Source organism: Xenopus tropicalis, chromosome 2 (genome assembly GCF_000004195.4).
Source record: "Xenopus tropicalis strain Nigerian chromosome 2, UCB_Xtro_10.0, whole genome shotgun sequence".
In the NCBI taxonomy this organism is placed as follows: Eukaryota; Metazoa; Chordata; class Amphibia; order Anura; family Pipidae; genus Xenopus; species Xenopus tropicalis.
In genome coordinates, this window is record NC_030678.2 from 97,945,334 (window position 1) to 97,967,077 (window position 21,744).

Here is a 21,744-nt window from a genome sequence, read left to right on the forward strand (position 1 = left end):
TATTGGGGTACAGGGTTGGACTGGCCCAACAGGGCAGTGGATAAAAACCCAGTGGGCCCTAGTCCTGTTGGAGCTCTATTCACCGGGCATGTTGGTGTGTGGGCCGGGTGGCTGCGGCCCAGTAATGAGTAGGGGCTAGAGAAGACTGTATTTAGACCCTTAAATCTTGTTACAGAAGTGGAATTACACAGAAATATAGAAAACATTATAAAGCCCAGATTGTCATGAAAAAATGATGTATAGTTTCCCTGGGCAAACTAAAATTACCCCTCAGAAAAGTGAAATGGCAAATGAAATGCAAAATCCTTCTGGTAAAATTCGTATCCCAGGGCTCCTGTAGCTGTGGGACTGGGTTTGATAGCACCGACAGATTTACTAACAGCTAAAGGCAAATTCATAAAAAAAATGTCGGGAAAATGGCAAAATCTGAAAACTGTCTGTTAAAAAGACAAATTCACAAAAGTGGAGATAGATGTTTGTGAATTAGGTGGAAAATCCGACAAATCTATCTCCACTTTTATTTTGTCGGAATATCACCACTTTTGTGAATCCCCCCCAATATGTCAGCTCACAAGGATCAACTTACAAGTCACAAGAGTTATCCTATTTCTGATGGTCCTGCCACCCACAGTGTGCACAACAAATTGTCATAACTACTATGACTTCTTAAGCTGGCCATACACGTGGCGATCCGACGATGTTTCGTACGACCATCGGTCGCACGAAACATCGTCAGATCCGCCACACACCATTCAGGGCTGAATCGGCAGGTAAGGAGGTAGAAACAATAGGATTTCTACCTCCTTCTGCCGATTCAGCTCTGAAGGGAGAATTTTGGTCAGGCGCCTTCTATGGCGCCCGATCAAAATTTTCTAACCTGGCCGATCGACGAGCCGACCGATTTCAGCAGCTTCCTGCGACATCGGTCGGCTCGCTGACATACCATACACGCACCGATTATCGTACGAAACGAGGTTTCGTACGATAATATCGGTGCGTGTATGGCCACCTTAAGAGGGCTGCATTGATTGAATGATGCATCTCCTGACCAATCCCATGTAGAGCGATACACATCACTTGTGTGGACACTGAGTTAGTATTTGTGCTTGGTAGTTGAACTCATGCCTGATGCTATAGTGTTGCTCTTCTTCACTATTGCTACATTATGCCACTTTCTTCAAGACTATTATAACTGTATTGAGTGTGTATTGTAAGTGTCCAGATTCAGCTGTGTGACAGGGAAGCACAAGGTTTCAGTTCCTGGCATATTTGACAGTTTGCTTACACAATCATAGTGATTGGGTGGCATGAGGTTTTTTAGACATTGTGAGCATTTTTAGGTTTTATTGTTTTTCAAAGAGCCCTACATTTGTTGTGTGTTTTTTGATTACCTGCATTTGAAATTGTGAATGTGCAATGCATTTATCCAGGTTTTATTCATTGCCCTTGCAGTCTCATTGTAGGTATATAGGTTATGTTCACAAAACAAATTGTAGCACACAAAAATAATTTTTTGGAAAACAATACTAGAAAATGTTATTCTGATGTTCTTCTTCTGCCTATTCAAATAGGCAGAATTGCATGAATGCCCACTTTGATGCCTCTTTTCCTGCACAGAACCTTTTCATGCCAGGCCGGAGCAGGGTGCACACAATGCGGAGCAACCCTACCTGAAAATATTTGGGTTAAAATCAGTGGCCCAGGGTCATTTAACCCATTTTACAAATGTTATTATTCAAACAGGCAGAATTGAATGGGTGCCCACTTTGATGCCACTTTTCCTGCCCATACCCTTTTTGGGCTAGGCCAGAACAAGATACAATGCAGGGCACCCCTGCCTACTAATATATGGGTTGAAATCAGTGGCCCAAGGCTATTTAACCCCTTCAGCACCACTGTTACGTATACAAATAGGCAGAATTGCATGGATGCCCGATGCCAGTTTTGCTGCACAGAACCTTTTTGGGCCAGGTTGGAACATATTGCACACAATGCAGGGCACCCCTACCTGCAAATATATGGGTTGAAATCAGTGGCCTGATGCCATTTAACTCTTTCAGTACTTCAGTACCACTTTGATGCCACTTTTGCCACACATAACCTTTTAAGGACAGGCCAGAACAGGTTGCATGCAAAGCGGGCACCCCTTATATATGCATTGAAATCAGTGGCCCAAGGCCATTCAGCACCTCTGTTACTTAAGCAAATAGGCAGAATTGCATGGATGCCCACTTTGATGCCACTTTTGCTGCACAGAACCTTTTTAGGCCAGACTAGAACATGTTGGATACAATGCGGGGCAACCTTACCTTTTACCTTGCCATTTAACCCTTTAAATCATGTTATTTATTCGTCATACCAAATAACAAACTATTGCCCCATTGGTAGCAGTTTTCCTGTCCATAACCTTTTCGGGCTAAGCCAGGACAGTCCTGAAAAACAGGCTGATTAAGAAACCAACTTCTGTGCCGTACTGGAGCCTGTTATGTTGTGCAGCGAGTCAAGTGAGGTACATTCCACCCCACCCATCCCTCTTGTCATATCATGTGACATTGACCGGCCCACATGACCAAACTTAGCAGGGGGAGGAAGCTGCCGTTCAGTGCAGTGAGAAGAGCTTGGTGCAAAGCTGCCTGTATTCAGGGCACACTGTGTATGAGGGGCAGGAGGAAGTGCAGCAGTGTATGCACACAGTTATAAAGAGACATGTTTGCAGTGTGGACTTTCTGGTTGTTTTTACTTCTCCACAGTTGTTTGGCTTATACCCTAAATGGAGGGATACTGTACCCCAGAGAAACCCCTACGCGAGAGCTAAAGGAGCTCAGTGGGATTTGGAGTTTTCGAGCTGATAAATCTCCGCAACGGGACAAAGGTTTTCAGGAGCAATGGTACAAGAGACCCCTTGGGGAGGTAATATTACCTAGCTTAACCTATTCCGTTCATTCATTCATTATTAGCCCTTACAAATCACTTATTATTGTAATTTCATACATATTTATATTTTTATTTTAGGTTTACAAGAAATATATACTTGCCCTTATGCCTAGTTTCCTGTAGCTCTAAATCCGTTTCCCATCATGATTTATGCATTTTATGAATGCCATACTTACTATAATAATTGAATAAATGGTATATAACCCTCTACAGTTACTGTAACAATTTATAGAATAGGCATGATTTACTGACTTATAATGTATGAGTACCCTTCCTACTGTGTACAATGGTTACTATACACATTGCATGCCTTCTTAGTTACCCCTCATCTCTATGCAGAAGTGTCCTAGTAGGGAGTTTGGTGGACCATCTATGAAGAAGAGGGGGTAGACTGTGGGGCATATCCTACTGACCCCCCAACACTTATGGTGGGGAGAGAATAGTAAAAATAAAATCTAATCCACTTCCTGTATATGCGTTACTCAGTTATTATCCCAAAGGAAGGGTCTTAATATAAAAAAATACCCAGCACTTTATCTTCTTTTGGGTATTTCTACCCCCACATCTTTTTGCTAATTAAATAAACATGGATTTGGATAACAACATTTGGGACAGTTTTGCTACTGCTGCTTTTACCATCTGTATTCAATAAATCTATACTCTTTTTGCAGACCGGCCCAGTAATAGACATGCCAGTACCTGCCAGCTATAACGATATCACTCAGGATATTAGTCTGAGGGACTTCATTGGCTGGGTCTGGTATGAAAAGGAAATCTGGCTTCCAAGCCAGTGGGTAGAAAAAACAGCATCTTCACGGGTCATGCTTCGAATTGGCAGTGCTCACTATTTCTCAGTCATTGTAAGTATAAAGAAAATTAAGCTTTTTCTTAGAATGAATAATTCACCATATCTGTCTGTTGAAGAATTAAAGATAAAACCATGGTAGAAATGGGACAGCAAAGTCTTACAATGTACCTGACTTTAATACTACACAATTCAGACAGTCTGGAACTGGAGTGCTCATAAAATGCTTGCTGCTAGCAATGTTTGGCAGTGGACTGAAAGTCTAATTTTCTTTCATAAATGCATTCATTTCCCTGCTTCATTTATAGATTTATATTCATAAACAGAAATATGAGCCGCACTCGCAGGTCTTACTGAGTAAATAAAAAGGTATTTATTATAGCATCAAGCTAACGTTTCGGCTGCTTCCACAGCCTTTGTCAAAGTGCCAAATACACATCATAGACCCCTTGATAAACCAAATGTGGCGCCAAAAACAAACAAGTGACGTCATTAGCCAATGGCTAAGGTCCCGCCCCCTGACGTGAGTATATAACACAAACAAAAGACAAATAAAAATCAAATAAAACATAAATCAATGAAAAAACCAAAAGGTGTGACTAGAAACAACAGACAGAATATGTAAAGTAAAAGAGAAAAGAGGAAAAATAAACAAGGAAAAGTGAAAGTAACATTAGAAGTAATGTTAGAAGACACTCTCTGATGCGCTGAACTGTAACTCCCTATCTGGTCTTACACGGGAATGTCATATGGGTCATAATGGGGGTGGTCTTCAATGGTTGCAGGAATTAACAGTCCATCTGGTCAGTCTGTATAGGGAAATAATATATAAGGCTACAACCTACCGAGGGCGAACGGGTCTTTGTGGACGAGGCATGTCCGCGCTCAAGCGCTAGATGTAACGGCGAATCTGACAGTACAAAGGGGAATAACAGGGACAGGGCAGACGCGTAGCGCACTCGTACGTAGGGTTAATGTGCCCGCAGTACTGTGCGCTTAGTCTATGAGGTCCCGGAGAGGCAGTAGGGGGCTGGTATAGATAGGGGCACCTACCTTGTCTGTGGTTAATGGCCACATGACTCGGATCGGTGTCCACCACCCGTATTTTAGAGGTAGTGTAGCTGGGGACAGATACTGTCCCTGTGGTTTATGGCCACAGGACCGGTGTCATCCTTCCGAAAATATTGTCAATGGGGACTGATAATGGGCCTGTGGTTTATGGCCACAGGACCCGAATCGATGTCCACCTTAAAACTCTTACGGGAGGTAGGGGCACCAGCCGTGCCTGTGGTATATGGCCGCAGGACACGGTTCGGTGTCAACCCCCCGCTAATGGGGATAGGTAGGGATATAGGTAGGGAATAGAGCACCTATTTTGTGAGGGGCATATGGCCCCTACATAGCTTATGGCCCCTTCATAGTGGCTCAGAGCTGGGACCGTCGCGACTATACATAGAAGTATGGAGTGGTATCATAGTCACCGCAACGGGTGAAACAATAACTTACGTCAGACAAATCCATATAGGGAGGAACCCAGGGAGACGAAAGGCCACGCATGTTAAAGAAAAAATAGCTGTTATTCGTTATATAGTACCACATCATATGAGTGTAAATAAAGAACACCCTATGTATAGGAGTGTTAGCTACAGCGCTCAGAGTGTCGGCAAAGTTAAAATAAAAAAACAGGGAAGTGCAGAGAAACAAAATTGCATACAGGTATAGACTAAACAAAGTAGCTATAGGTAGTCAAGAGCATTTATAACAAATGTATCCAAAGCTTCACCGAGGTAGGGAGGGAGAATAGTATTGGCACAAGTTAGATATGCCAATAAATAGACCTATTCAGTAAAGGGGTGCCTAAGACCACCAAGTATATTAGAGTAAAGGCTTAGCAAATAGAGGACATGTATTAGCCATATGGATCATTAATCCATGGAGCAATATCTCTCAAGGTTATTTCTCTTAGTGTACGAGATAATAAACAAGCTAACATGATGATAAAGATTCTCATATATGAATCACTCAGAGATAAAACGCAGAGTAAGACACAAGTTCATTGAGACCATGCGGACTGATGGTGTTCAATCTATGTATCCACCGTAGTTCCCGTTGCAGCAGTAATTTATCACGGTTCCCCCCTCGGATCGGTGGGGGGATATGGTCGATGACCATGCATCTGAGGCTCGCTAGGGTGTGTTTGTGGAGTAAGAAGTGTGCAGCAACTGGGGTGCATGCTTCCCCTGATGCCAGTGCTGTACGTATGGCCGATCTATGGTTGGCCATCCTGTCTCTAAAGGAGGTCACAGTCTTGCCCACGTATACCAATCCACATGGGCATTTAATAATGTAGATAATAAACTTTGAAGTGCAGGTCAATCGATGTGCGATCTGTATTACTTTACCAGTGTGTGAGTGATGAAATGAAGGTCCCGTGATGAGGGAATTACACGTGGTGCAATTGGGGCATCTGTAGCAGCCCAATCGAGTTGTGGGGAGCCAAGTGTCAGGTTTGAAGGATTGATAACAGTGGATAGGGTCAGTCTTTACTAATAAGTCTCTAAGATTTCTCCCCCGTTTATATGCAACACGTGGAGGGTGGCGAAAAATAGGTGGCAAAGATCATATTCATATATAGATAATATATTCATATATTGTCCTCAAATGGACAAGTTCATGTTCTGGCAGTCAGGTCTAAGTGTATTTACTTTTTTTTCACCTTTTTAACACCATTTAAAAACACCTAAAACTTTAGAACCAAGCATCACTGCTACAGACTGGCATGGTGTGGGACAGTGCCCTTAAAAAAAATTAAAAAAATTATAGGTGACCCAAGTTGTGGCTCCAAAATTAATGAAAAAGTTATTATTAAAATTCAACCTTTCCCCTACCAGTAATATCTGCCTGTCTACACTGAGACCAGTAGAGGCTAGTCACAACCTTCAGTCCACCTATGCAGCCTATTCCTGTTGGTTGAAGAAAAAAGAAATGGCATTTGAGAATACAATAATATAAAAAAAACATGACAAAGATAATAATTATGCATCCCTGCCGAATGCTTTAAAACTGTGTGATTTTATAGAATAAACACTTACAATACTTTAAGTAACAGTACAAATACATACAATCTATACAGACCTCTTTGTGTTGTTAAAAAATAACTGGCAAAGACCTAAAGCAACGACATTTGATGGGACTGAAACAGGGTAAGTGTTAACAGGAGTTTTCCAGGGTGTTGGGTTAAAGCCAGACATAGTCTTTGGAACCCCCCCCGCCACACTGAAACTTTTCCTGCCTCCCTCTCACCTGGATGGGGGATCCAGGTGAGAGGGAGGCAGGAAAAGTTTCAGTGTGGCATTCCTAAACTTACAGTTCACTCCAGTTCTATTATCACTTTGAGACATGGGCTTCTCATTCAGATTTTTCAGGAATGTTCAGTGCTGTATAAACTAGCAGTATTACAAATATCTTATAGATTTATATATGCATAGTACTTAGGGTGCTAAAGGCATCCTTGTATATCTGTTTATTAACCAGTAGATGTAAATCTATGAGTCCTAGCACAACTGTAGAGGTACAGCAAAGATCATCTGTTGCCAGTGACTCAGCTGATACATTGCGCATTTTAGAACACATATTACTCCACACATTCCACAGTTACAGGGAATGCATGTGTTAGGGGAAATGGAATCAAATGTGCAGAACTTAGTGTGAATGTTCTTTCCAGTGGGTAAATGGAATTCAGGTCATGGAACACGAAGGAGGTCACCTGCCCTTTGAGACAGAAATCAGTAACATTCTGAAGGACAGTGCGGGGTCTCTCTGCAGAATAACGATCGCTGTAAATAACACTCTCACTTTACACACATTACCCCCCGGCACCATCCAGTTCATGGAAGACAGCACTCGGTAAGATGATTTAAAAATAACATTTTCAGGATGGTGGGGTAGTGTTTGTGTATAACTGATTGAGATATGTATCTTTGGTGGTAACCAAACATAAACGCAATACTAGAATCGACGGATGGAACTGTACTGATTTCACCAATAAATTCCTCACTGCCAGACATCCACTGTGTCCTGCAACATTAGCACTGGTTATTTAAAAAAAAAAAAAAAAAAAAAAGACCGCTGGATCAGCAGCCACTGTGGAACACAAGCTGCATTTGGATTAGTGAGCATCCTGAATTTGCACCCTGCAGAAGCAGGTTTTAATCTACATATTATAATGGTCTCCAACCAGTGGCTTGTGAGCTACACATTGCTTACCACCTTCACTGTCGTTGCTCCCAGTGGCCTAAAACTAGGTTCCCATTTTTACATTTCTGGCTTGGAGACAAGTTTTGGAAGCAAACAGAGCTTCCTGCAGGTTAGCAGTCAGCATGGGGCTACCACATAGACAGGTTCCTCAGTGCAACAGTGTAATTTATTGAGATATCACAATATATGATATATATGTGATATCTCAATAAATTACACTGTTGCACTGAGGAACATGTGTACTCTCCAGGTTATTTGGATTGAATTTGAAAGTTGTACAGGCAGCACGGGGCCTGTTACCTGTTGTTGAGTACTTTGAATACTGGAACCTGCAGTAGGACTCTGAATTTTCAATTGCGTAGACAATCATAGCCCTTTTTGGCATCACTAAGGAACATCATTCATGCTTGTGTGGCTCCCCAACAGTTTTTACATTTGAGTGTGGCTATCAGGTAAAAAAGCCCCAACCAGCACTTTTGTGTAAGTATACATGTTTTGTTGACACAGAAAAGCTGTTTTATTACAAACAGTCACTAGATGGAGCCACCTACCCAACAAGGTTTGTTCTAATTTTACCTCCAGGCACCAGAGCTGGTAGCATACACTGAAATTAAAACAAAAATTCATTCCAGATTGTTTTTGTGTTCTTATCTTTTAAACCTTTAAATGTGAACTTTTTAAATGCTGTCACACTATATTAGTGATTCTTATTTCTAAAAGCGCTTTAGAGGAAACAGAGCTACTAAAATGATAACACTTTGGTTTTTTTTTTTAATGCAGGTACCCAAAAGGATATTTTGTGCAGAATATAGAATTTGATTTTTTTAACTATGCTGGCATTCATCGCCCAGTAGTTCTCTACACAACACCTAGTATCTATATTGATGACATTACAGTTATTATGGACACAGATGGCAATACAGGTAGGTTAAAATCCACAGTCAGTTCTGATGAACATTAAGGGGCAGATTTATCAAAGTGTGAAATTACAGCTCAGCACATAAAAACTCACCCACTTTCAATTTATGCCTATGGGATTTTTAGAAGCGTATTTATCAAGTGGTTCACTCTCACCCATTGGTAAATACTCTTCTAAAAATCCCACAGAAATGAATAGTAAAATGAGTTATTTATTTCTGTGGTGAGCTCTAACCTTAAATTTTGATAAATCTGCCCTAAAGTGTTAACACATATAAACACTTTTGGTGCTATGCTTGATTTTCACCATGGTAACATATAAAGCAAATATTTTACAATGTCCAAAAATATTTTATTAAATATTAAATTTATTAAATATTTTATAAAATTATGTTTCTTATTTTGTTTTTTCATCCTGGCCTAGGTATAATTAACTATGTTGTATCAGTGGTGGGTTCTGAATCCTACTCAGTGTCTGTGACCTTAAGGGATCGCCAAGGGCAGGTGGCAGCCCATGGTGTAGAGGCTATTGGGCATCTAGTAGTGCCAGATGCAAAACTTTGGTGGCCTTATCTAATGCATGAAGAGCCTGGATACTTGTACTCATTGGAGGTAATTACTGGTAATTACAGTTATCCTGTCCTGTTGATAATTTTGAAGTGCCCTGTGCTAGACTATATTTTATCATTTAAACATACAAATTATGTTGGGCTCACAGTGCTTACAGTACGTCTGGTAGTCCTGCTATTTGTAGCTTTGGTGGTAAGAATGTAAATCTTTGGTGGAAAGAATTAGTTTTGTACTTTTTTGTGTTTTACATATACAAAATTATGGTCATTCTGCAGTTGTCTTCAGATAGTACTGGCACAGTAACCCCATCCTATATTGGCACAGTTATATTACCCGTCATCCACTTACTTATGTGGCTGTTAATATCACTAATCACCTATTTATATTGCTCTGTGGCCAACAGTGACACAGTATATTACCATAATGTGGTGTCCATCTTAGAGTTTTTGAAGTTGTTAATATATTATCAGATGCAGACGTTAGAAGGCTGCTTCCTTTAACATCCTTCCACCATCCTACCCCACCATTATTTTCTAAACTCTCTTATTCTCTCTGTTCCCTTTATATACAGCTCCCTACATCAGTTTGCCTTATCCCTGCCATAACTGCATTTTTTTTATATTCTAAACTTTTTTCTTTAGTTTTTTCCAAGCCCTAGTCACACAGAGCATTTGCTCTGATTCTCTCACCCTGTGAGTGGAAAGAAGCAGATTCACTCTTTTCCACAGCTCTGTGTAGCTACACTGACAGGCATAGCTTCTGCCTGAGTGCAGCTATGTAGAGCAGGGCTCGACACAAATGCCTGATTTTGCTTTTTTCAGAACAATCTCTGTTTCAGTGCAGGTAAACTGAGCTGTGGACGAGATCCGCCTCTCTCTGCTTGCTTGCTATGAAAAGTAGAGCCAACACTCTGTGTGACCAGGGCCCAAGATTTTTATTTTTTTTCCTGGGGACCAAAACCAAAACCAAATGGGTTGTAAACACTTATATACACCTTTGCTCAACATTGCATAATTCATTTTGCTTCCATTGGTTCTCAACCATACATGGATTCATAAATGACCCCATTAAAATGCAAGCAGAGATAAGAAATTTGATAAATCCAAAGTTGAAATAACAAATATGTAACTGAATAACAGGCAATAATACTTATTTAGCCTCACTAAAATGTTCCTGTGTTGTCCACAGGTTATGTTATTGGCCAAGAATGGAAATGGGTCAGTGGAAGACAATTACATTTTGCCTGTGGGAATAAGAACTGTGCACGTCTCTGGAGACCAATTCCTCATCAATGGAAAACCATTCTACTTCCATGGTGTCAACAAACATGAGGACTATGATGTAAGATGCAGTCTATATTATTATAATTAATCACATTGTGAGGCTGCCCGCTCCACAGGGAAACTGAACTGCATACAATCTATCTTTTTTATAAAAATGGTGCTGATTTTTTAATGAAAGTATATTGGAGATAGGTTTCTTTTTAAGTCATGAGCCTTAAAAGGGTATTTAATTTTTCCTTACGATCCCCTTTAAAAAAGGTTTTCATACACCAAAAGTAATTTAAATATGTGATTTATTTTTAGGTTTTGTTCAAGGTTATTGTTTCCATTAAACAACTCTTAATGACTAATGGATAGTACAAAAATTTAGATGCTTTGATTGCCAGATGTGCTTGTGACTATTGATGCTAATAAGAAGATACCATTATACCTACTGTGACTTTAGTTAAAGAGCAAGAAAAAGCTGTAATATAGAGGGGTGATTTCATAAGGCACCCCAAACAATGACCCCTGTAAATAACACCTCTTTTACAGAGGATACTTCATTGGGTAAAAAAAAATCATGCTGTGCTGGGTAGTCACCTTTTACTAACCAAGAGCACCATCTTGTCATAACTGCTACTGTCTAACTCCCTGGGGCTTATTTATAAACACTGAGCAAATTTGCACCTAGGCAGTAACCCATGGCAACCATCAAATCCTTTTATTCATTGTTTAACCTGCAGCTTGCTAAAAAAAAAGCCTATCACTGATTGGGGGGAGACCCCCTGCCTTTAACTCTACACATCTGCATTACAGAATCTAAAAGGCAGCACATGTGCATCAGCTCTCCATTCCCGATTTTATGTTGGGCTTGCATGGATTTAGGAGGAGAGAATTGAAACAGTAACATATATTCCATGATATGATCATTGACAATCTTTGCCACGCTGTTGCACAATTGACAATATTACCCAGAATATCCATAATGAGTGGCAAAATCCTGTTGGGTTAATTGTATGTACTACTGATTTGTAGTAGACTTCAAGTATGGAGATCCAAATTATGGAAAGATCCCTTATCTGGAAAAACTTCAGGTCTCAACCATTCTGGATAATAAGTCCCCTATATGTACAATGAAGTCCTTTAGGAAGATCTCTTTAAAAAAATTAAACTCTGACAAACTTTTTTTTTTTTTTAAATCGTAAGACAAAGCACATTTTCAAAGCTATGATATGGTATGATATGATATGGCCATTTGAGTGGCAAAATCCTGTTGGGTTTATCTTATGTTTAACTGATTTGTAGTTTAAAATCGTAAGACAAAGCACATTTTCAAAGCTATGATATGGTGGCCAAGGAAAAGTCCCATATACAATCCAAATACAATGTGTATTAATTTAAAGTTTGCTATCCATACCATGACATTTCTGAAATAATCAAGTTACTTTTCACCGTTCCCCTCTCATGCAGGTTTTATGTCATCTTTTTTTTTAGCAGTGATGCATGATCACTAGACAAATATTTCCACTGTCAGCTATAAAAATCAAAACTCCTCTGGTTATTCCATGAATATGTTTGCTTCTTGTCTGATCTTTACATTTTAACAGGTCAGAGGAAAAGGACTAGACTGGTCACTAATTGTAAAGGATTTTAATCTGTTGAAGTGGCTTGGTGCTAACTCCTTCCGCACCAGCCATTATCCTTATGCAGAAGAAATCATGGACCTTTGTGATAAATATGGCATTGTGGTGATTGATGAATGCCCTGGAGTCGGTATAAAATACCCGTAAGGATTTCTAGATATATTTTCCAATTAATATTTGTCTCTCTGTACGATTTGATAGAGAAGTATATCCTAATATTTAATTTTCTGTTAAACACAGGACACTGTATTATTACTTTTAATTTAAATTTGCACTTTTTATAATTGATTGTAAGACACCATTAAAGTATTCTGGTTTGACCCAGCAGTGATGTACTGTTTTAGTATAGAGCTGTTGTGCTGCATCCCATGGCCCTATGTCTCTTAAGGTACAACATCCAGGTTTCTCTAGCACCAACCTCCTGTTTCCCCTCCTCTTCCCCCGGGGGGTAGGACAGGCCCCTGGGTTGTGCACCAGCAACTTTTACCCTAAAGGAACAAAAAAGTATGAAAGGGCAGCTATTCCTATTGACCTAGGTATCCTACTTAGTTCTAGCTGGAGGTGTCCCTAGAGTAACACTTTTACCACTGATATATATATATAATCATGTAAATCATGTGGTTCACCCGTATAAATGGATAAGAGTAGAGGTGCACCTTTAAATATGTAGTCATCTATTTTCGTGGTATACAGTGTTAATTTTTTTTTTACCCTTTAGCGAAAGTTTTGGGAACCAATCTTTAAACCACCATTTAATAGTTATGGAGGAGTTGGTGCGCAGGGATAAAAACCGGCCTTCCGTTGTCATGTGGTCTGTTGCCAATGAACCAGCATCCCAGCTCCCTGTGGCTGGGTATTATTTTAAGTAAGTGTAAGCATTTTGTTGTGTGTGCTGGCATTTAAAAGTGTGCTTCTTAATTATTTATTAAAATTAAAAATACAATGTTTTGTTAATGTCAATTTAATTGCTTACATAGAACTGTTTGTAATACTTTACTGTGTCTTAGCATAGACTTCTTCATATTCAGTCTAATTAAAGCTGCAACAATATACAAAATGGGTGTTACATAGTTACATGTGCTGCCTCAGTCAGCAGCTGATCAGATGTTTGCCTTTATTATTTTAACTGCTGGTTGATTCAGGTGGGTTGTGAGATTTTAGATTTATAAAGAGCCAGACAGGCTTAAAATTATTATTTATAAAAACCATTATATATTTATTAAAACTATTATATAAGATATGTATATTGAATATACTATAGCAGTGCTGTCTAACTGGCAGCCAACAGCCCCCATCTGTGGCTGCTGTGACTGCTTACCTTTGTGTACACTTTATAAGGTATCAGTACTGAGATTATATGGCCCCTCCTGCATTGTTCCACCAGATTCAGACTGTAAGCCCCTGTATTATTCACACCTATGAGACCTCAGACTCAGACTGTAGGTGCCCACATTATTCACCTGTTCATACCTCAGACAGACTGTAGGAGCAGTGCTGGCATTGTGTCACTGTATGTAGTGTGTGTGTCATACTCTGCCTGCCCTACACTGCCTGTTTGTGCCATACTCTGCCTTCCCTATGCCCCCCTGTGTGTGCCATACTCTGCCTGCCCTACACTGCTTGTGTTCCCTATTCTGCTTGCCCTTCTCTACCCTGCTGTTGTATACCATACTCTGCCTGCCCTACACTGCCTGTGTGCCCTATTCTGCTTGCCCTTTTCTACCCTGCCTGTGAGTACCATACTCTGCCTGCCCTACGCTGCATCTGTGTACCATACTCTGCTCTGCGCTTCCAGTGTGGGCCATACTCTGTCTGCTCTACACTGCCTGTGTGTGCCATACTCTGCCTGCCCTATGCCCCCTGTGTGTGCCATACTCTGTCTGCCCTACGCTGTTGGTGGGGGCCATACTCTGCCTGCACTACGCTGCCTGTGTGTGCCATACTCTGCCTGCCCTATGCCCCCTGTGTGTGCCATACTCTGTCTGCCCTACGCTGTTGGTGGGGGCCATACTCTGCCTGCACTACGCTGCCTGTGTGTGCCATACTCTGTCTGCCCTATGCTGTCGGTGGGGGCCATACTCTGCTTGCACTACGCTGCCTGTGTGTGCCATACTCTGCCTGCCCTACACTGCCTGTGGGAGATAAACCTGGCAGGGGTTTTTCTGGGTGTTGTTAGCATTTGGAAATAGTTGTTAAGGGGTTTCTAAGGTGTTAAATATGTGCTGGGGGTTGCTGTGCTACCCACAGGGGAGGAGGGGACATATGGATTTAAGGGTGTGTCTTAATATGACATAATAAACTTCTTTTACATATGAGTGAAGGGTGATACCCCTGCAGTGAGTGCCAATTATTTGTCTTTGATTTTTTTTTGTTGTGCTATGACCATTAATGTGGATATGGTCTTAAAAGTTTTTGTAATAACATGGATGTGGTTTGAAGTGGGCATGGTTTAAAAAGGGGGATGGGCTAAACCAGCCCTCAGTACCACTGAAGTTGATCAGCACTATACTATAGTATTATATATACATCTAAAATATATACAATGTAATGTACAGTATTATATTGTTGTATATAACCTATAGAATGAAACAATATAAAATCTAGTCCTTAGAACCATGTCAGATGGTTTCCTACCATACTGTAGTAAATATACTACAGTATGGCAGATTTTTGTGTAGAAGTTATGGCTTTTACAATATTTTAGAATAATTGTGGTAATGTGGTCTCTTAACAGAACGGTGATTGGTTACACTAAGCAACTTGACCCCACCCGACCAGTGACATATGTTTCCAATGCTAACTATGAACATGACCAAGGTGTAAGTGGGCTTCCTACCATCATTTATTTATGGGACTTTCTAATACACAATGTCTATTAGTGCCTATTAGTTTTTATGGAGCCACTAATTGTACCAACCACTTACATGTATCTTTATGCTGAATAACTGATTTTTTAGGAGTATATTTACAATGCTTAATGCAGTGTTTTATAGTGCCATTTTTAGAGCATGGATAGAAATATAATAAAAATAATTAGCTGTATTTTGCTAATTTAACAAAAACAAAAACAAAACAAAAAAAAATATATATATACTTATTTGTATGTTGCAATGTGACCATAATTCTCCTCAGCATGACAAACAAAATTATAGACCTTGATGCCCCTTAAAAATTTTCATTTGTAATGTACTAATTTTTTCAATGTGAAGCACAACATTGTCATCTAAAATATATATGTATGTATCTTTCATGGAATAGTGAGAGTATCAAAACCATTTGTGTCCTCTTCAGTTTTGTGTGTGTGGCTGTCTCCTACTTTTTCTTCCTTTCCTCAATCCAGAGTATTGTGTCCAAAACATGTTCAAAGGAATAGGAAGCCAATAGATATTGTTTGACATTTGATAGGATTACAAATTGAGTTATGGGGATTGAATAAGGTAAAGGGTTTTTAATTGTTTGGTTACTTTATGCAAAACTCACACTTGAATTAGGAGGAACAAATTACCCATTACTGGAAGGGCTAGAGTATGTGGGAGTTTAGTAACTTGTATATGGGCATTCTACCTAACTCCTTGCTAAAATACATTTGTGGATTTCCTCCCCAGGCACCCTATGTGGATGTAATTTGTGTAAACAGTTACTTTTCTTGGTATCATGATGCCGGGCACCTGGAAGTTATCCAACTCCAACTCAATGATCAGTTTGACAAATGGTATGAGAAGTATCAAAAGCCTATGATACAGAGTGAATATGGAGCAGATACAATTCCAGGGTTTCACAGTGTGAGTATTCTTTGTATGTATAAGCTGTTTTATTTCACCCATTTCTTATAATTACTATTATCATGCATGTTAACACTCTGCAGGGCTGTAGAATAGAAGGGTGTATACATCAGACATGCAAATTAAAATTACAGATTGATAGATTAGGTAATATGGGTCCTGCTCAATAGGGCTTACCCTTTTGGTACCAGCTGCTCTGCACAATTTTCAGCACTTTGTGTACTTGTACTTAATGAAACCTACACAGACACAGGAAGAACATACAAACTTCAGTGCACTGGCTGGAATGGCTATTGCTGGGAGCCTAAGGAGATAGCAAAGAGATTGTATGTTCTTCCCATGTCTGATTGTGTTTCCTCCCACGCTCCAAAACCGTACAGGCAGTTTAACTGGCTTTTGATAAAATTGTTCCTACTGTGTGTGAATATGATAGGGACCTTAGCTTGAATTAGTGTGTAACTCCATTTTTTGTGACAATATATATATATATATATATATATATATAACGTTTTCATTATTAAAATATCAAATATAATAGAACCGTTTTGGCCGATTCACAATCTGTTCCAAGCACTATTTTTAGCACATGCTTGGGTAAAAAGACAAAATAAATAAATTTCTCTTGCCTCTCGCTGTGCACCGCTCATGTTATGCTGATGCCCCATAGCAGTCTGTGGAATTAAATGAAGGGAGTGATCAAGCATCATTATAGAAACAACTCTTCGATTCTGTAGAGAGGTCAGAATTGGTGTGCTTGCAAATACAGGTATGGGATCTGTTATCCGGAAAGTTCTGAATTACAGAAAGGTCATCTCCCATTGACTCCATTATAAGCAAATAATTTTGATTTTTAAAAATGATTTCCTTTTTCTCTGTAATTATAAAACAGAACCTTGTTCTTAATCCCAACTAAGATTTAATTAATCCCTATTGGGGGCAAAATAATCCTATTGGATTTAATAATGTTTAAATTATTTTTCAGTGGACTTAAGGTACGGAGATCCAAATTATGAAAAATCTTCTTATCCGGAAAACCCCAGGTCCCTAGCATTCTGGATAATGGGTCCCATACCTGTATAGCAGGGAATGTGCCATGGCAGAATGGAGGAAAATTTCAGATTTCAAGCAAGCAAGGAGACTCAAAATTACTCCCATTGAGCGAGTTTGGGAAACACTGCCATACTTCAGTCTCTGTGCATAGCCATAGACTGTGAGTAGTTTTCTCTGTAGCAATGAGGGTATAAATAAGAGGAATGTTGGATATTTTAGGCTTGTACCAGTACCACAGTCCAGACATCTTGTTTGACTGTTTTGCAGTTATGGTACACATTCTATATTCCATTAAAGGAAAATCACTGGGGGGTGCCAAATGTTAGGCAGGCCCCAGTGATTGTAATTACTTACCTGATACCCCAGGCCAGCACCAGCCCAGGGTACTTGTGAGCAAGAGATCTTTTTCCTGCTTCTGATCTTTATTTAATCAAGTCAAGATTCATTTTGCAAACAACAGTAAGCAAATTATACTTTAAGGGGGATGCTTTTTGGATATTGAAGTACAGATGCTGTAGGCTTGTTTTTTTTCTCCTCCTATATCCTGATAGGCTAGTATATTGGTTTTTTCTCTTTCTCTCATTTTTTTCTGGTTAGCTTCTTACAGAGTACCTGTTGGCATGGAATGCTTACCTTGACCTCAGCTGGTACATCATATATGATAATAATTTTAACGACTGACCTATTGATGAAAGAACCATTTCTCCTTCGTTATCCATTTTGGTGATGCCAAGCAGGGGCATTAGGAGATTCTAAGATAGAAACTTATAGGAGGCATGGCAGGCATTTTTCCATGGTTCAAAGTCATTAGAATGAAAGCACAAAAAATAGCAATATTTTTGAGTTATTCAAATTATATTTTGATAACTAAATATATTACTTAACCCATATGACACTGAGTTCGATTTTTGCAGTTGTACCATTTTTTCCTCAGAACATTTCAGTTTGTGGATGCTTCATCCAATAAATAGCTGTTTTTTGGGGTTTTTTTAACTTTGTTTTTATTTTCATGTCTTCAAACATTTCTATTACAACATTTGTGGTAATATATTTTCTTACATTTTCATCTTGTAAGTAATAGAGTAATAGAGAGTAAAACATTTAGGTTCAACATATTTAACAAAATTTTAACTTTTGGCTCATACCTGTTCGTCTTGGACCTTGTGGGATTGATTTTTACTGTAAGTATGTTGCCAACATTTTGTTTGTTTGTTGGCTCCTGGGGGGTTCATACTTTTGTTGATTATTTTCTTGGATTTGCAGGTTTTGAAAGTACTGGGATGCTTCAATCAGGAGTGGGTGTTCCTTAAGTGTTTCTGTGTCGTACCATGTGGTTTGTCTGAATGTGTAGACCGTGAGATTTCTGATTGCTTAGAGTAGAGAGGATATGTATGTGAGCCATGTGTTAAAGAATTTTGCAGTGATTTGCTCTTTCTTGGTTGTTGTCTCCAACCAGTCCATGTAGAAAATATGGTATAGTTTTTGTTTTGTTAGTGTTATGGATGGGGTGTCTGAGGTTAGCCATTGGTGTAATATTGTCTTCCAGGCCACTGCCAGCAGTCTTCCCGCCAATCATTTTTCAGGTTTGGTTAAGTGCGTATAGGATTTGGTTGTGCTAAATAATGCCCATTCTAGTTTTGTTTGGAGGGGTTTTCTGGTCATCTGTGTCCAGTATGAGGCTATTTCCTCCCAGAAATTTTGTATTTTGGGGCACGACCATAGATTGTGTATTAGGTTGGCTTTTGGGGAGTGACATCTGAGGCATTTATCTGATTGTAGGTTACCCATTTTATATCTCCTTTCTGGGGTTAGATAGGAATTGTGGAGAATTTGAATCGTCATATCCTGGTATTTTAGGGTTATAGGATGTCTATTGTGTTTGCATTTGGGATGTCAGTTGTCCATTTGAGGGTATGTTCCTTTTCATTATCTGTGTTGATTAGAGTTCTAAATAAATAGCTGTTTTAATTTGCATTTAAATATTTGCCAATGACCAGCATTTATGTTTTGCTTTTGTATTTCAGGACCCCCCATTAATGTTCACTGAAGAATACCAGAGAGTTGTGTTAGAAAACTACCATACTGTGTTTGATCAAAAAAAATTTGTAATCGGAGAACTTATATGGAACTTTGCTGATTTTATGACAGCACAATGTAAGACTTGCTTATTAACAGTACTTCTACTTCTTCTGTATATAATCAATGTAATTAATATTTGGTTCTGTATTCAAATATCTGGTGTTGATAATTTTAATTTACCAGAACCTTATTATAGAACAAGACCCTGAGACAAGGTTCTCAGCATAACTGATGCTTTATTCATTAATCAAAGACAGAGTCTTGTGGAAGCTTTCAACAACACAGAACAATATCTGAAATGTGTCACAAACAGCTTCAAGTGAGACCCTGAAAGTCTTAAGGTGGCCATACACGCACCGATATTATCGTACGAAACCTCGTTTCGTACGATAATCGGTGCGTGTATGGCATGTCGGCGAGTCGACCGATATCGCAGGAAGCTGCCGATATCGGACGACTCGCCGATCGGACAAGTTTGAAAATTTTGATCGGGCGCCATAGAAGGCGCCTGACCAAAATTCTCCCTTCAGAGCTGAATCGGCAGAAGGAGGTAGAAATCCTATTGTTTCTACCTCCTTACCTGCCGATTCAGCCCTGAATGGTGTGTGGCGGATCTTACGATGTTTCGTGCGACCGATGGTCGTACGAAACATCGTCGGATCGCCACGTGTATGGCCACCTTTAGCCTTTTATTGATCATAGTATACCTTATCTCAAAAGTATATAACACCCCTTTCTGTGTACTCTGTGGTTATAGCTGTGCAAACAGCAAAGTACACGTAGGGGCTTAGCTAGTCAGCACTATCATGTCATGCCCTTGTGATTTTATTAGATGGCATATTAGACTTATATTTTATACTTTATATATATAATTTATTTATATATACCTCACCTGCCTTGGGTTGTCTTTATAGGGGACACTGGGGTATTTTATGTGCCCCTTTATACAGAATTTACTGTCATAAAGTAACTAATATCATTCACCTTTGCAGCTGTTACAAGAGTTGTGGGGAACAAAAAGGGAATCTTCACACGACAACGGCAGCCCAAGAGTTCAGCCTATATTCTGCGGGACAGATATCTGAAGCTGGCCAATGCCACGGGCTTGTTCAAGTAGCTGTGTCCTTTGTTTCTTTAAGGGGCTCATTTCTTCATTAAAGGAGAAGGGAATTGAATGTAGAAATGAAAACTATGTTTTGCTGCTTATTGCATTGCTACCTATGGCTGAGCAGAATAGTGAGGCACATGAAAAAGCCTTATGCATAAAACTAGTGTTATTGTTCAAATCCAGTCTTTGTATATACTGTATCTATGTCTCCAACCTTATGTATAAGGTATATAATAACTGAATACAAAGCACACAGATTTGTCTATAACATTTATGTGAAGGAAAATGTATTCCATTGTTTGCCAAAAGCCATCCTTTTCAATAAGGTCTCATAGGAACTGTCCAAACTAAGACACACTGATAATATGGAATACTCAAATTAAGAATAGCAATGGTATGAAGACTTTACAGTGTTGGTAGCTTTTATAAATGTTCAAACATTTATAACTATAAAGCAATATATCAGAGTATAGTTACACTCTGTATCAAAATGCTCAGGGCTATTTGTTTTATGTCATGATGTTTTCAAAGAGGATGCTTTCTGAATCGGATTTTTAAAAGTATTTTTTTTTTTTTTGTTAATCTCCTTTATATATTTTTTCCTCTGAAGTTGGTGGGTATGCGAGAGTATAAAGCCTTTGTATGACTGACCTGTTGTGTCCTATAAATGCACTGAATGAATTATCTTATATGTATACAATAAAGATTACTTTCTTTTATACTAGTGCAAAATTGTATGTGTAAAGTATAAACCATAACACTTTGCTTGTTATGCCTGCTGATAAATGCAGGTTTTGCCAAGCAAGTCTTGTCTGAGCTATGCTGCTAGCGTGCCTGGCAAACAAGTACTAGAGATTCATTATGCAACAAAAAAAATTAAGGGGTGTCCCAAGTAAAATATCTGTACAATCTATAAAGCTTTGCTGTACTATACAGATATATTACATAAAGCTATGCTAATTGTATTGGGAAAGAAATTTATTTGGAACCATATATCAGAGGTCATATTAATTCATTCCTGGGTTGAGGATACAGTTTACATGAGGGTTCAGGAATCAGGGTGTACAAAAAGGGGTATCTCAGTGAGACACAATGAGAATGCAGAACCTATTTAACTTTTACTCTTAAGGTGGCCATACACGTACCGATATTATCGTACGAAACCTCGTTTCGTACGATAATCGGTGCGTGTATGGTATGTCGGCGAGTCGACCGATATCGCAGGAACCTGCTGATATCGGACGACTCGCTGATCGGACCAGTTTGAAAATTTTGATCGGGCGCCATAGAAGGCGCCTGACCAAAATTCTCCCTTCAGATCTGAATCGGCAGA

General features: G+C 39.3%; 1 protein-coding gene across 1 annotated transcript; it reads left to right on the plus strand.

Annotated features, from left to right (window-relative positions):
• Positions 1–2,565: 2,565 nt before the first annotated feature.
• On the plus strand, positions 2,566–21,130 carry gusb (glucuronidase beta). Its single transcript, XM_002935803.5, has 12 exons — positions 2,566–2,910; positions 3,606–3,794; positions 7,464–7,645; positions 8,777–8,919; positions 9,339–9,526; positions 10,673–10,825; positions 12,357–12,535; positions 13,111–13,257; positions 15,127–15,211; positions 15,998–16,174; positions 19,249–19,378; positions 20,296–21,130. The coding sequence occupies exons 1-12, from the start codon at positions 2,707–2,709 to the stop codon at positions 20,418–20,420; spliced, it is 1,902 nt and encodes a 633-aa protein (XP_002935849.2). The 5' UTR covers positions 2,566–2,706; the 3' UTR covers positions 20,421–21,130.
• Positions 21,131–21,744: the final 614 nt, after the last annotated feature.

Bases quoted from the DNA above. Each gene is read 5' to 3' on its own strand.
- gusb (XM_002935803.5), top strand. From the start codon at position 2,707: ATGTTTGCAGTGTGGACTTTCTGGTTGTTTTTACTTCTCCACAGTTGT. The intron at 3,795-7,463 runs GTAAGTATAAAG...TGTTCTTTCCAG, and splicing joins CTCACTATTTCTCAGTCATT to TGGGTAAATGGAATTCAGGT. The intron at 8,920-9,338 runs GTAGGTTAAAAT...ATCCTGGCCTAG, and splicing joins GGACACAGATGGCAATACAG to GTATAATTAACTATGTTGTA.